General features: G+C 41.6%; 1 protein-coding gene across 2 annotated transcripts in view; it reads right to left on the bottom strand.

Annotated features, from left to right (window-relative positions):
- LOC134353658 (low-density lipoprotein receptor-related protein 5-like) overlaps window positions 1-414 on the bottom strand; it is a 235,482-nt gene extending 235,068 nt beyond the window's left edge. For both annotated transcript variants that reach the window (XM_063061845.1, XM_063061847.1), the window contains exon 1: window positions 206-414. In XM_063061845.1, coding sequence (XP_062917915.1) covers window positions 206-260 — 55 coding nt within the window. In that variant the 5' untranslated portion in view covers window positions 261-414. The remainder of the gene's footprint in view (window positions 1-205) is intronic.
- Window positions 415-14,031: the final 13,617 nt, after the last annotated feature.

The raw sequence follows: 14,031 nt of genomic DNA, 5'->3' as shown, positions 1-14,031 counted from the left end.
ATTTTGAAGAAAAATAACTCGCTTTACAGTAATAGCAGTCTGGAAACTTTTTTTTGCGTTGCCACACTACACTTGGAAGCAGTTGATTTCCCTAAAACTTGCAACTACTACAAATAGAAATGCAATGAAACAACAATGCAGAACCCCCGGTAAGATCAGAGATAACAACACCCAGTTGGACAACAGATACACAACCCACACCTACCTGTTGCAATCAGACAGTGGCGAAAGGCGATCAGCGTTAGTAATAGAGTCTCCATTTGTAGTTGGAAAAAGAAGTGAAAGTGCTTCACTCGGGCCACATAGTTACAATGTACCACCACACACAAGATCGCCTTCGCTCGCTATCCTGTCGCCAGCTCCGTCCCCGCTGGACAACTTTTCCCTCCCTCCCCCCAACCACTACCGAACTCGCCAACGGAAGCCCAGCCACTCGTTCTGATTGACAGCACTCCTTAGCCAATCACCCGATGAGCCCTGCACGCTTGCCCTTTCATGCTGCGAAATCGCTGACTCCTATCCGTCCAGTAACAAACGAGAGGAGGCGGGACATTCTCGGCTCCCTGTCCTCCCTCCTCTCCAAACAGAAGTTCGGCTGACCTGAAGAATGTGTCGATTTGGCTCTTTGCCATAGGATCGTCTGAAAGAGTGTCGCTAAGTAGAGCGAACGATCGGGTTCACGTTACGTTACAAGTAGTTTTATACTTCTTCCTACAAGATCAGTTTGCAGACGCGCGTTGAAAATCAATTATGCCCCGGGTACGAAAACTATTTCCACAAGTGTTTTTGAACAAGTAGGTTCTCAACTATCGAAAACAAGAAAAACCTCTCTGATGTGAATGTTTCCACCTGTAACTTCTCCTAGATAGTAAAGATAGCGATACGAGCCAGACAAAGTGAACGATTACCTATATGTGGGTGCATTTTGTTGCAAAAAATGAGCTAAATACTTCAACATTCGTCTCGAAATACATGGGAAAAAATACTGCCACCAATTGGTGTGAAGGCAAACAGCAAATTATCTTTGTTCAGCTATGAAGGGGAACTCGCACCTTTTATGAATCTGGCCCATTGAAACTTTGAAAATATATCGCACTTATGACTAGTTTTCTTTGTTTAAATACTCCAGAAATGTTTCATCCAAAATTTCGTACCCAAGCGGCTTTACCCATGTGTGCATGTAGAGCTCCCCATTTCAACCCAAACTACCACAACCGTGCCACTGCATACGCTCAATTGTATATGTACTGATTTCTTGCTTCATTTGCTATTTCACCTGGAGATTTGGAAAGAGACATCGGTATGTGACTTATGAAAAATCAGAAATAAATGTCCGCAAAGTCATTTTAGTTTACATTTAGTAATTGTAGATGTTCATCTGGACACCCTTCTCCCAGGTGATTTTTAACTCGGAAATGTTGAACAATGTTTTACTTTGTCCGTTTTAATTCACCTGATCCATTTTCTTTTATTAAAACTAGGGTTTTGTTGGCGTTCTGAATAGTCTGATGTCCGGCAGCATTTCGCAACAGTAATGTGGAAGTGTGACTCAGATTGAGCAGTTAGTTATTCTCTCCAGGGAAATTATTTAAAACAATTATCTGCTTTGCCCTGTTTGATTCTATGTCTTCTTTACTACATGATGTGAACATCAATATGTTTCATTCAACTTTTTGTTCACCAGAGAAAGTAACTCAACTCCAGTCAGCCTCTCCCTGGCTAAAATTAGGAACCTGCTTTATGTGGAATTGCAACATAATATAGCACCCTTCAGTAGCTGAAATCTCAATGAACTTCAGAAGTATTTATCAAACAGTTCGATGCCAAGCTACATTAAGAAGTATTTTCTCCATTGCAGAAATTACCCTCTTCTGAAGTATTTGTTGGCTCTGGTATGTTTTCAGACGTACAGGGAGGGATGGTCCAGGTACCACATAAATGCATGATTATTCAAGTTTCAAATATCCAAAAGCTCAGTCAAAGAGGTTGACAAAAAGGAACACAATAAAGCAGGGAAGAGAAGGGAAGGATGTTACAGAGAGAGCAGATGTAGCTGAATATGGATGAGACCATGGAGGCATTTCAAAGTTAGAAATAAATTTAATATTAAAGTACATATGTGTCACCATGTACTTCCCTGAGGTTCATTTTTGCAGGCGTTCACAGCAGAACAAAGAAATAGAGTGGAATCAATAAAAAAAACTGCACACTAATGCTGACACACAGAAGGCAAACTGTGCAAATGCAAATATATATATATAAATAAATAACATGAAGAACATAAGTTGTAGAGTCCTTGAAAGTGAGTCCATATGTTGTGAAATCAGTGCTGAGGTGACTGAAGTTAAGCTCTCTAGTTCAGGAGTCTGATGCTTGAAGGGTAATAACTTCCTGAACCTGGTGTTGTGGAACCTAGGGCTCTTGCAGTTTCTTCCCAATGACAGCAATAAGAAGAGAGCATGGCCTTGAAGATCGGGGGTCCTAGCTTTCTTGTAGATGTGCTCAGTGGTGTACAGAGTTTTTTTTGTGATGGACTGGGCTATATCGATCACATTTTATAGGCTTTTCCATTTTTGGGTATTGGTGTTTCCATAACCAAGCCATGATGCAACCAGACGGGATACTATCCGCTGTGCATCTATGGAAGTTGGTCAGAGTTTTAGTTGACATACTAAATCTGTTCAAATTTCTAAGAAAGTGGAGATGTTGAAATGGCACTGGTCCCAAAAACACACAAAATAGTAGCACAAAGACAAGAAAATCTGCAGATGCCGGAAATCCAAGCAACTCACACAAAATGCTGAAGGAACTCAGCAGGCGAGGCAGAATCTATGGAAAACAGTCCTGATGAAAGGTCTCAGCCTGAAACATGAACTATTTACTCCTTTCCATAATGCTGCCTGGCCTGCTGAGTTCCTCCAGCATTTTGCGTGTGTCGCATGTAAAATTCTGGAGGCTTTGCTTAACTGGAAGCCAATTTAGGGCATGAAGCACAAGAGTGAAAGGTGAACATCTTTGCAGTTCTAAAGAGGTGCATAGCAAAACCTTGGGTAAATTAATTTATTGAGGGTAGAATAAGACATTCAAATAAGAGACTTTTGGAATAGATAAACTAAAGGCAACAACAGCATGAAGGTTTTATCAGCAGATGAGCTGAGGCAAAGTATGTCTGAGCAATTTTTATAATGCTGTGGGTGAGTGGCCTTAAATAATGTCTGAGATATGCAGTAGAAGTTTTACTTGGCATCATATTTGACACCAAGACTTCAGACAGTCTGGTTCATTAGGAAGTAGTTGCCAAAGAGAGGCACTAAATCAGTAATATGGGAATGGAGACTATAATGAAGGCCAAGAACAATATTTCCCAATACTTTTGCTCATCCAATTTTGGATGTCAGACAAAGAATCTGACTTTTAACATGCATTGTATCTGTAACAATTACAAAGTGTTTTTCACCCGCCTAAATCAATCAGTAATCTATGGAAAGGGGACATAGATAGCCTCCACTCATTAGAAAGTCTGTTGTTCTACCTTTGAACTGGAAATTAATGCATTTTCCTCACAAATGCTGTGAAAATGCTTATGCTCTATTGGTACTTTTTCAAAGCTGAAAAACTACATCTTGCAGTTATAGAAATAAGTAGGCTCTATTTTCCAAGGTCTTAAACCCCTCTACAGGTTTGAAATTTACATATGTGAACCTGTCTAGAAGCTATATGCTCAATACTATTATATAGATTGTCTACCTGAGCTGAGCCTACTCTATAACTGTAACATTTTATTTTGTACTCTTTATGTTACCTCATACCCACATTAAGGACTCCTTATCTTGGTATTTCATGGTCTTGTTATTTATTGCTGTTTATTTATATTTGCACAGTTTGATCTCTTCTGCACGTTCATTGATCCTGTTATAGTTACTCTCATATAGATTAGCTGTGTATGCCCGCAGGAAAATGAATCTCAGGGTTGTATATGGTGACATATATATACTTTGATAATAAAATTTACTCTGTGCTTTGAACTTTGAACCTCAATGCACTGTTGTAACAAATTGATCTGTATGCAAGACAAGTTTGTCACTGTACCTCGGTACAGGTGATAATAATGAGCAAATTTACCAGCAGTGACTGCCATATCAGAGTTTTCTATGACTGTAAGCTAGGAGTTAAATAACATTGGTAAAATCTAAAGCAAACAGTTGTTATAAACATAGTATTCATTGATCAGTTCTACTTTTCAGAAAGGGTACGTTTTCCCATGATGATCTTGTTAATTATAGGGTTGATTTTTCTTTGCATTTCTTTCCCTCTCTCAGCATATTTTGTTTTAATTTAGGTACCTATGCCTGATTATTTAGAGTGCATTAATTTCAATGTTTGTGCCTTGGGAATTTGAGGGTAGGTAGAATAAATAATACCACTCACAACACCTTTTCTATTTTCCTTCTGCAATATTATATAATATAAAAATAATTGGACTATAATTTATGGTGCAATTTAAATTAAAATATAAAGTACACCACAAATTGGAGTCCAATTATAAACCAGTATATTGGATTGTTAGGTGTTTTGTAGTTACTTACTTGACCTTAAAACGAATAAAAACTGTGATAAGAAGATTGCTCAGACCAAAGCCGTTCAGTTGTGATCTGTAGATTTAATTTTTTGCAATCATGTTCAACTCAGGATGGTGAGTAACTTCAAAAAGTATTTCAAGATAGTAGTGTTTACACAATTCAATCCCTGGAGTAAGAATAAGACCACGGGGCATGTGGCAGGGATTGCGGGTTTGAGCAGTTTAACATTGTGAAGGCAACAGTGCCAATGAATGACTTACTCCCTCCATCACAATGGAAGTGTGGCTACCATGTGTGCCATCTACAAAATGCACCACAGACACTTAGAAAGGTTCTTTCAGCAGCATGGACAGAGCTGTGTGACAGTGGTAGTTCAAAATTGGAGGTTGGCACCACCTCAACAGCAGGTGGAGTAGGGAAGGGCAATAGGTGCCAAACTTGCAGCAACTCCAACGAAGCATACACGAGATGCCATTCCATTACGGGTATGCAAATATACAGTAAGGGTGTGAATCACTACAGAAAGTCAGATCTGAACAGCATGGAGAAGTGCTGAACTTGCATTGTTGAAGAGGCTTAATTTGCATATTTGTCAGGACAGCTCACTGCATTTAGTGACCTGAAGAACACTGTACATTTGCAAGGCTTGGTGTACTTAGTTACCAGGTAGATGTGAAAAGTAATTGAGAAGGCAAATGGCATATTGGCCTTTAAAAGCAAAGGGATTATATGGAAGTATTATTACAATTATATCGGGTGTTGGTGAGGCCACACCTAGAGTATTGTGATTATCGTCCCTTATTTAAGAAAAGACGTACAAGGGTTGGAAGCAGTCTAACAATGATTCTGTAGGCTAATTCTTGGGATGAGAAGGGCGATCTATCATGAACAGCTAAAGCAAATGGATCTGTATTCAGAATCAGAATCAGGTTGAATATCACTGGCATATGTCATGAAATTTGTTAACTTAGCAGCAGGAGTGCAATGCAATACATGGTAATATAGGGAAAAAAGTAAGTCCGTTATAGTAACTATGTGTATATGTACATAGTTAAATTAAAAATAGTGCAAAATCAGAAATAATAGAAGTAAGGTAGTCTTCATGGGTTCAATGTCCTTTTAGAAACCAGATAGCAGAGGGGAAGAAGATGTTCTTGAATCGCTGAGTGTGAGCCTTCAGGCTTCTGTAGCTCCTTCCTGATGGTAACAATGAGAAGAGGGCATGTCCTGGGTGATGGGGGTCCTTAATAATGGACGTTTGACTTTCTGAGGCACCGCTCCTTGAAGATGTCTTGGATACTATGGAGGCTAGTACCCAAGATGGAGCTGACTAATTTTACAACTTTCTGTAGCTTCTTTCAATGCTGTGCAGTAGCCCCCCCACCCACACCCCCCCCATACCAGACAGTGATGCAGCCTGTCAGAATGCTCTCCACAGTTTATCTGTAGAAGGTTTCAAGTATTTTAGTTAATAAACCAAATCTTCTCAAGATCCTAATGTAGCTGCTGCCTTGCCTTTTTTATAGTTGCATTGATATGTTGGGGTCAGGTTAGATCCTCAGAGATATTGATACCCAGGAACTTGAAAATGCTCACTCTCTGCACTTCTGATCCCTCCATGAGGATTGGTTTGTGGTCCCTCGTCCTATCCTTTCTGAAGTCCACAATCAGCTCTTCTTCGGAATTTCGTAGAATTTCGGGTGATGTGACTGAAATGATAAATTACTAAGGGGCATGATGGAGTAGATATTGAGATATTCCCACCACTGGGAGAGTCTTGAATGAGAGAACATAAACAAGAAGGTGATCATTTAGAACTGAGGTGTGCAATGAATTTCATCTTGCAAAGGATAGTGAATCTCTGGTGTCCTCTACACTGAAAGGTTACAGTCTAGATCATTTAAACAAGAGGTAGATTCATTTAGTGTTCATTGATCAGTTCTACTTTCCAGAAAGAGTACGTTTTTCCACGGTGCTCTTGTTAATTATAGGGTTGATTTTTCTTTGCTTTTCTTTCCCTCTCTCAGCACATTTAGGTACCTTTGCCCGATTATTTAGGCACAACTCAATGTTTGCACGATTTAAGTACCGGGCCAGATTGAAAAGGTGAGGGCGTTGGGTCTGGAGCTGAGGCGAGGGGCAGTTCTGCCTGATTCTGCTTGATACTCAGCTTTGCTCTGAACTGGGGCTGTGGGCTACTCTGGCTGCAGTGATGCCTGACTTCATGCCTATGGCCTCACAAGGTTTACTTGGCTTTGCGATGAGCTGAGACAGCAGCCTGCTCTGGCTGTAGAGATGCCTGGCTTTGTATCTTTCGTAAAACTTCATTTCTGAAGCTGTATGCTTACTTTTATTGTTTGCATGATTTGTTTCTTTCTCTCTCTCTCTCTCTCTGTTGGGTGTGTGACAGTCTTTTTTCAATGGGTTCTTTTGAGTTTCTTTGTTTTGTGACTGCCTATAAGGAGACAAATCGCGAGGTTGTATAATATATACATGCTTTGATAATAAATGTACTTTGAACTTTGTACTTTGTTGATCGCAGAATTGCTTTAGGTTTCATAAGTGAAATCAAAAGGAAGGGGAATCCTTTTCAGTGTATATGCCTGAATTGAAGAGATTGTCTGAGCGTTGTCATTTCAGTGATGGGTTTAACGATGCACTGAGGGATTGTTTAGTTTGTGGGGATCTTACAAGAGCGCATTCAAAAATGGCTCCTAACTGAATCACAACTTACATTTAAAAAAGCAGTTGAAATACTGTAGCTATATCATTCGAAACAGCAGAGACTCAACATACATGGAATTGAGTTGCAGTCAGGAATGAAAATGAGGAGGAACAAAATTGCCGCAACTGGACAGAGGTCTGCCTGGATAAATAAATTGGTTACCATTGTGACAGAGACTCGCATACACTAGACCAATGCAGATGTAACGCTGAAACCTGCAGAAAATACAAAGAAGTAGGACACATACAAAGAGCATGTCAGACAGACAAAAATAATTGAACTGCACAGGGAAGAAGTAAAGATACAAAAGCAAGTTGCACTTTCAAAAAGAGCACTAAACTGCATGCTGTTGATGAAAAATCTGACAATGATGAGAGTGACTCAGGACTGAGTAGCCTTTAGGTTTATTGTGTGAAAACTAACAAGAGACCAGCCATGTGGCTTACATCAGAAGTGAAACATAAATTAATTCAATTGGAATTGGACACTGGCTCAGCTGTTTCAGTCATTCCACAAAATGAGTTTGAATAGCATTTCACAGATACTGAACTGAAGCTTTCAGATATCCAACTAAGAAGTTATACTGGAGAAAAGATAACTTCTGTGGGAATGACAATGAAATACAACAACCAACAAGCCACATTGGGCTTGTATGTGATAAAAACAGGAGAGTCCAGCATTACAGGGTTGTAAATAGCCGAGACAACTACTTGCTTGCAGATCCATCCATCATTTGCATGTCACATCCCCTGCAATTGAGTCAACCGAAATAAAATTAAGGAAGATACTCGGTGGAAAACACAAACATATCAAAAGTAAAACAGTGCTAAATGAAAATGCTACACTCAGGTTTTACAATGCCCATCCAGTTTTTCATACCATCAGTAATTAAATAACCAATGAGCTTGATTGTATGGAGGGTGAAGGAATTCTTTCCAAGGTTGAGTGGAGCCCACGGGCAGCGCAAGGGATCCCAGCAGCCAAGAAGAATGGATATGTCATGATCTGTGGTGATTTTAAGATCACCATCAAGCTAGTGCTGGAAATAGATCAATACCCTCTACCCAGGATAGAGGGTAGGTTTGCAAACATTCCTGGAGGCAGAAGAAGAGTCCAAAGTTCTTCTCACCATAAACACTCACAAAGCGCTTTATTGATATTTTTAAGGTAGCAACAGCACCTGCACTCTGGCAGAAAGCTATGGACCAGGTGCTGCAAGGCTGGGCGGGCTCTCTGTGTTACCTGGATGACGTCATTGCTACCAGTAAAGATGACAAGAAACGTCTCCAAAATCTCAAGACAGTGTTAAAAATATTAGAAGGTTATGGGCTCAGAGAACAAATGTGACAAGTATGAATTCCTTAAACCAAGCTTCACTTACTGTGGTCACACTACTGACACAGAAGGATTACACAAATGCGCTGAGAAAATACAAGCAGTGGTGGATTCCCAAGGCCAAAGGACGTGTCATAGTTACAATCATACATGGTGATGTCATACATTGTACTCACGCATTGTCTAGTGAAACTTGCCATGCAGAGTTCGGATGCAACAGGTCCAGAAGAAAGGCACCCAGAGCTGTCACAATCACTCCCTGCAGTTCCGAAGTCAACTCCTACAACCACCACGGAGGAGGCCCCAGAGCCTGAGGTTGTTTCACAGCCACAAGTCTCACCTGCCAAGCAGAGTGGCCCCCACCCCTTGTCAGGAAAAACATTATCCCACTAGAATAAAAAATCCTCCACAGTGATTAAATCTTTAGTCCTGAATGGGACAATTTAAAATTTATTAAGCTGTGGATGTCTGTATAGCAGCTGTATTATATAACATACTGTATATAATCGTTGAGATCCATTCTATATTGAGTTAGAGTTTATAGCTGAGCGGGGGGGAGTGTTGTGCATTAGTGTTGTTCGATTACGCATTCTTTATTGTTTAAGCAATTAATTACGGGTTATACTGTATGTAGAAAGTATGCCATCACATCACCTTGCTTAAAATAAAAACAAAGTTAGACACAATATTCCCAGCTCCATGTTTTTTTGATTCTGATTAGTTTTATGTTTTGGAGTATCAAAACATAACAGGAATCTCCTGCTCACAGCCGCTCAAAGTGGCTGAAGAGCCTTGAAGATGACCCTGCGAACCTTGAGTCCATGCACTGGCAGCACACAGAGGACCCGTGTAGATGGCAGATGAAATAAACCACCCGACAATCTGTCCAAAAACAGTCACTGTCTGTCTCTTCTTTGGAAGAGTTCGTGTTTCCCACGTTAGCTTCATTTGCCACAAAACTGGAGTGGAAGAAAATCATCCTAGGAAGAATCAGAAGAAGCACTAATGATAATTTTTATCCATATTACTCCTAACCTTTATTGCTGTTGGCCAACAGCTCAGTTAACTTCTTTCCTTCCTAGTAATAAATCGGTGCAGTATGCATGCTGATGGTGACACTTTTGGCTCCGACCTTACTAGATTCTTATGATATGATTAACAGCACTAAAGGCTATGACATGGGCCTTGTTATATTTTCAGTGTGTTGTTGTTTTCCAATAAAGTCAAGGCTACATTTGCTGGTCCTGATAGCCAAACAACCATCTGCTAATTCTCTTGAGATCTTCAAATAATGCAGACTTACTAAATATTTACATAATAAAAGGATTATAAGTGCTCCTGGATAATGGGTATTTATATGAGAGATCACAGTTGTGCGACCATAAACCATATTCACATTTATTGAGTGATATTTCTTTCTTGTTTACATATGTATCTGTGTGATGTGTGAGCCCCCGTCTGCCACATGGGTTCCGTCTATAAAGTTTCTAGGGAAGCATGCCAGAGAGTCAGTTGCTTTTCCAGTTGGTGTATCTTCTCGACTGCAAAAGTAATTAAAGATTTCCCGTCGGCAAACATAACATTAGCCATTTGGATCAAAGACTGAAAACAAATGTAATGTGACCAGTTGTTTGCACTGAATTTTAGGAAGGATGTGACAGCCTTAAAAAAACTGATTTAATCAAACATCTCTGGTCAGGGAGAGTGAGGAGGTGATAGAGAGGAGTGGAAGGCAGGTGGTCACGCCGGGGCCACGGGAGGCAGACAAGTGGGTCACGGTTAGGAGGGGGAAGGGGAAAAGTCAGGTGATGGGGAGTACCCCGGTGGCTGTGCACCTTAACAACAGGTACTCCTGTTTGAGTACTGTTGGGGGGGACAGCTTACCCGGGGGAAGCGACAGTGGCCGTGCCTCCGGCACAGAGTCTGGCCCTGTAGCTCAGAAGGGTAGGGCAACGAAGAGGAGGGCAGTTGTGATAGGGGACTCGATAGTAAGGGGGTCAGATAGGCGATTCTGTGGACGCAGTCCAGAGACCCGGATGGTAGTTTGCCTCCCTGGTGCCAGGGTCCGGGATATTTCTGATCGTGTCCAAGATATCCTGAAGTGGGAGGGTGAGGAGCCAGAGGTCGTGGTACATATAGGTACCAATGACATAGGTAGGAAAAGGGATGAGGGCCTGAAAGGAGAATATAGGGAGCTAGGAAGGGAGTTGAGAAAAAGGACCGCAAAGGTAGTAATCTCGGGATTACTGCCTGTGCCACGCGACAGTGAGAGTAGGAATGCGATGAGGTGGAGGATAAATGCGTGGCTGAGGGATTGGAGCAGGGGGCAGGGATTCAAGTTTTTGGATCATTGGGACCTCTTTTGGCGCAGGCGTGACCTGTACAAAGAGGACGGGTTACACTTGAATCCTAGGGGGACCAATATCCTGGCAGGGAGATTAGCGGGGGCTACTGAGGTGACTTTAAACTAGAATGGTTGGGGGGTGGGAATCAAATTAAAGAAGCTAGGCGTGAGGAGGTTAGTTCACAACAGAGGGATGGGAACCAGTGCAGAGAGACAGAGGGGTGTAAAGTGAGGGTAGAAGCAAAAAGTACAAAGGAGAAAAGTAAAAGTGGCAGGCCGACAAATCCAGGGCAAGCATTAAAAAGGGCCACTTTTCAACATAATTGTATAAGGGCTAAGAGAGTTGTAAAAGAGCGCCTGAAGGCTTTATGTGTCAATGCAAGGAGCATTCGTAATAAGGTGGATGAATTGAAAGTGCAGATTGTTATTAATGATTATGATATAGTTGGGATCACAGAGACATGGCTCCAGGGTGACCAGGGATGGGAGCTCAACGTTCAGGGATATTCAATATTCAGGAGGGATAGACATGAAGGAAGGGGAGGTGGGGTGGCGTTGCTGGTTAAAGAAGAGATTAACGCAATAGAAAGGAAGGACATAAGCCGGGAAGATGTGGAATCGATATGGGTAGAGCTGCGTAACACTAAGGGGCAGAAGACGCTGGTGGGAGTTGTGTACAGGCCACCTAACAGTAGTAGTGAGATCAAAGATGGTATTAAACAGGAAATTAGAAATGTGTGCAATAAAGGAACAGCAATTATAATGGGTGACTTCAATCTACATGTAGACTGGGTGAACCAAATTGGTAAAGGTGCTGAGGAAGAGGATTTCTTGGAATGTATGCGGGATGGTTTTTTGAACCAACATGTCGAGGAACCAACTAGAGAGCAGGCTATTCTGGACTGGGTTTTGAGCAATGAGGAAGGGTTAATTAGTGATCTTGTCGTGAGAGGCCCCTTGGGTAAGAGTGACCATAATATGGTGGAATTCTTCATTAATATGGAGAGTGACATAGTTAATTCAGAAACAAAGGTTCTGAACTTAAAGAGGGGTAACTTTGAAGGTATGAGACGTGAATTAGCTAAGATAGACTGGCAAATGACACTTAAAGGATTGGCGGTGGATATGCAATGGCAAGCATTTAAAGGTTGTATGGATGAACTACAACAATTGTTCATCCCAGTTTGGCAAAAGAATAAATCAAGGAAGGTAGTGCACCCGTGGCTGACAAGAGAAATTAGGGATAGTATCAATTCCAAAGAAGTAGCATACAAATTAGCCAGAGAAAGTGGCTCACCTGAGGACTGGGAGAAATTCAGAGTTCAGCAGAGGAGGACAAAGGGCTTAATTAGGAAGGGGAAAAAAGATTATGAGAGAAAACTGGCGGGGAACATAAAAACGGACTGTAAAAGCTTTTATAGATATGTAAAAAGGAAAAGACTGGTAAAGACAAATGTAGGTCCCCTGCAGACAGAAACAGGTGAATTGATTATGGGGAGCAAGGACATGGCAGACCAATTGAATAATTACTTTGGTTCTGTCTTCACTAAGGAGGACATAAATAATCTTCCAGAAATAGTAAGGGACAGAGGGTCCAGTGAGATGGAGGAACTGAGTGAAATACATGTTAGTAGGGAAGTGGTGTTAGGTAAATTGAAGGGATTGAAGGCAGATAAATCCCCAGGGCCAGATGGTCTGCATCCTAGAGTGCTTAAGGAAGTAGCCCAAGAAATAGTGGATGCATTAGTGATAATTTTTCAAAACTCGTTAGATTCTGGACTAGTTCCTGAGGATTGGAGGGTGGCTAATGTAACCCCACTTTTTAAAAAAGGAGGGAGAGAGAAACCGGGGAATTATAGACCGGTTAGCCTAACGTCGGTGGTGGGGAAACTGCTGGAGTCAGTTATCAAGGATGTGATAACAGCACATTTGGAAAGCGGTGAAATGATCAGACAAAGTCAGCATGGATTTGTGAAAGGAAAATCATGTCTGACGAATCTCATAGAATTTTTTGAGGATGTAACTAGTAGAGTGGATAGGGGAGAACCAGTGGATGTGGTATATTTGGATTTTCAAAAGGCTTTTGACAAGGTCCCACACAGGAGATTAGTGTGCAAACTTAAAGCACACGGTATTGGGGGTAAGGTATTGGTGTGGGTGGAGAATTGGTTAGCAGACAGGAAGCAAAGAGTGGGAATAAACGGGACCTTTTCAGAATGGCAGGCGGTGACTAGTGGGGTACCGCAAGGCTCAGTGCTGGGACTCCAGTTGTTTACAATATATATTAATGACTTGGATGAGGGAATTAAATGCAGCATCTCCAAGTTTGCAGATGACACGAAGCTGGGTGGCAGTGTTAGCAGTGAGGAGGATGCTAAGAGGATGCAGGGTGACTTGGATAGGTTGGGTGAGTGGGCAAACTCATGGCAGATGCAATTTAATGTGGATAAATGTGAAGTTATCCACTTTGGTGGCAAAAATAGGAAAACAGATTATTATCTGAATGGTGGCCGATTAGGAAAAGGGGAGGTGCAACGAGACTTGGGTGTCATTATACACCAGTCATTGAAAGTGGGCATGCAGGTACAGCAGGCGGTGAAAAAGGCGAATAGTATGCTGGCATTTATAGCGAGAGGATTCGAGTACAGGAGCAGGGAGGTACTACTGCAGTTGTACAAGGCCTTGGTGAGACCACACCTGGAGTATTGTGTGCAGTTTTGGTCCCCTAATCTGAGGAGAGACATCTTTGCCATAGAGGGAGTACAAAGAAGGTTCACCAGATTGATTCCTGGGATGGCAGGACTTTCATATGAAGAAAGACTGGATGAACTGGGCTTGTACTCGTTGGAATTTAGAAGATTGAGGGGGGATCTGATTGAAACGTATAAGATCCTAAAGGGATTGGACAGTCTAGATGCAGGAAGATTGTACCCGATGTTGGGGAAGTCCAGAATGAGGGGTCACAGTTTGAGGATAGAGGGGAAGCCTTTTGGGACCGAGATTAGGAAAAACTTCTTCACACAGAGAGTGGTGAATCTGTGGAATTC

This window comes from Mobula hypostoma, chromosome 11 (assembly GCF_963921235.1).
Source record: "Mobula hypostoma chromosome 11, sMobHyp1.1, whole genome shotgun sequence".
Lineage (NCBI taxonomy): Eukaryota > Metazoa > Chordata > Chondrichthyes > Myliobatiformes > Myliobatidae > Mobula > Mobula hypostoma.
This window is presented reverse-complemented; position numbering and strand designations above follow the sequence as displayed.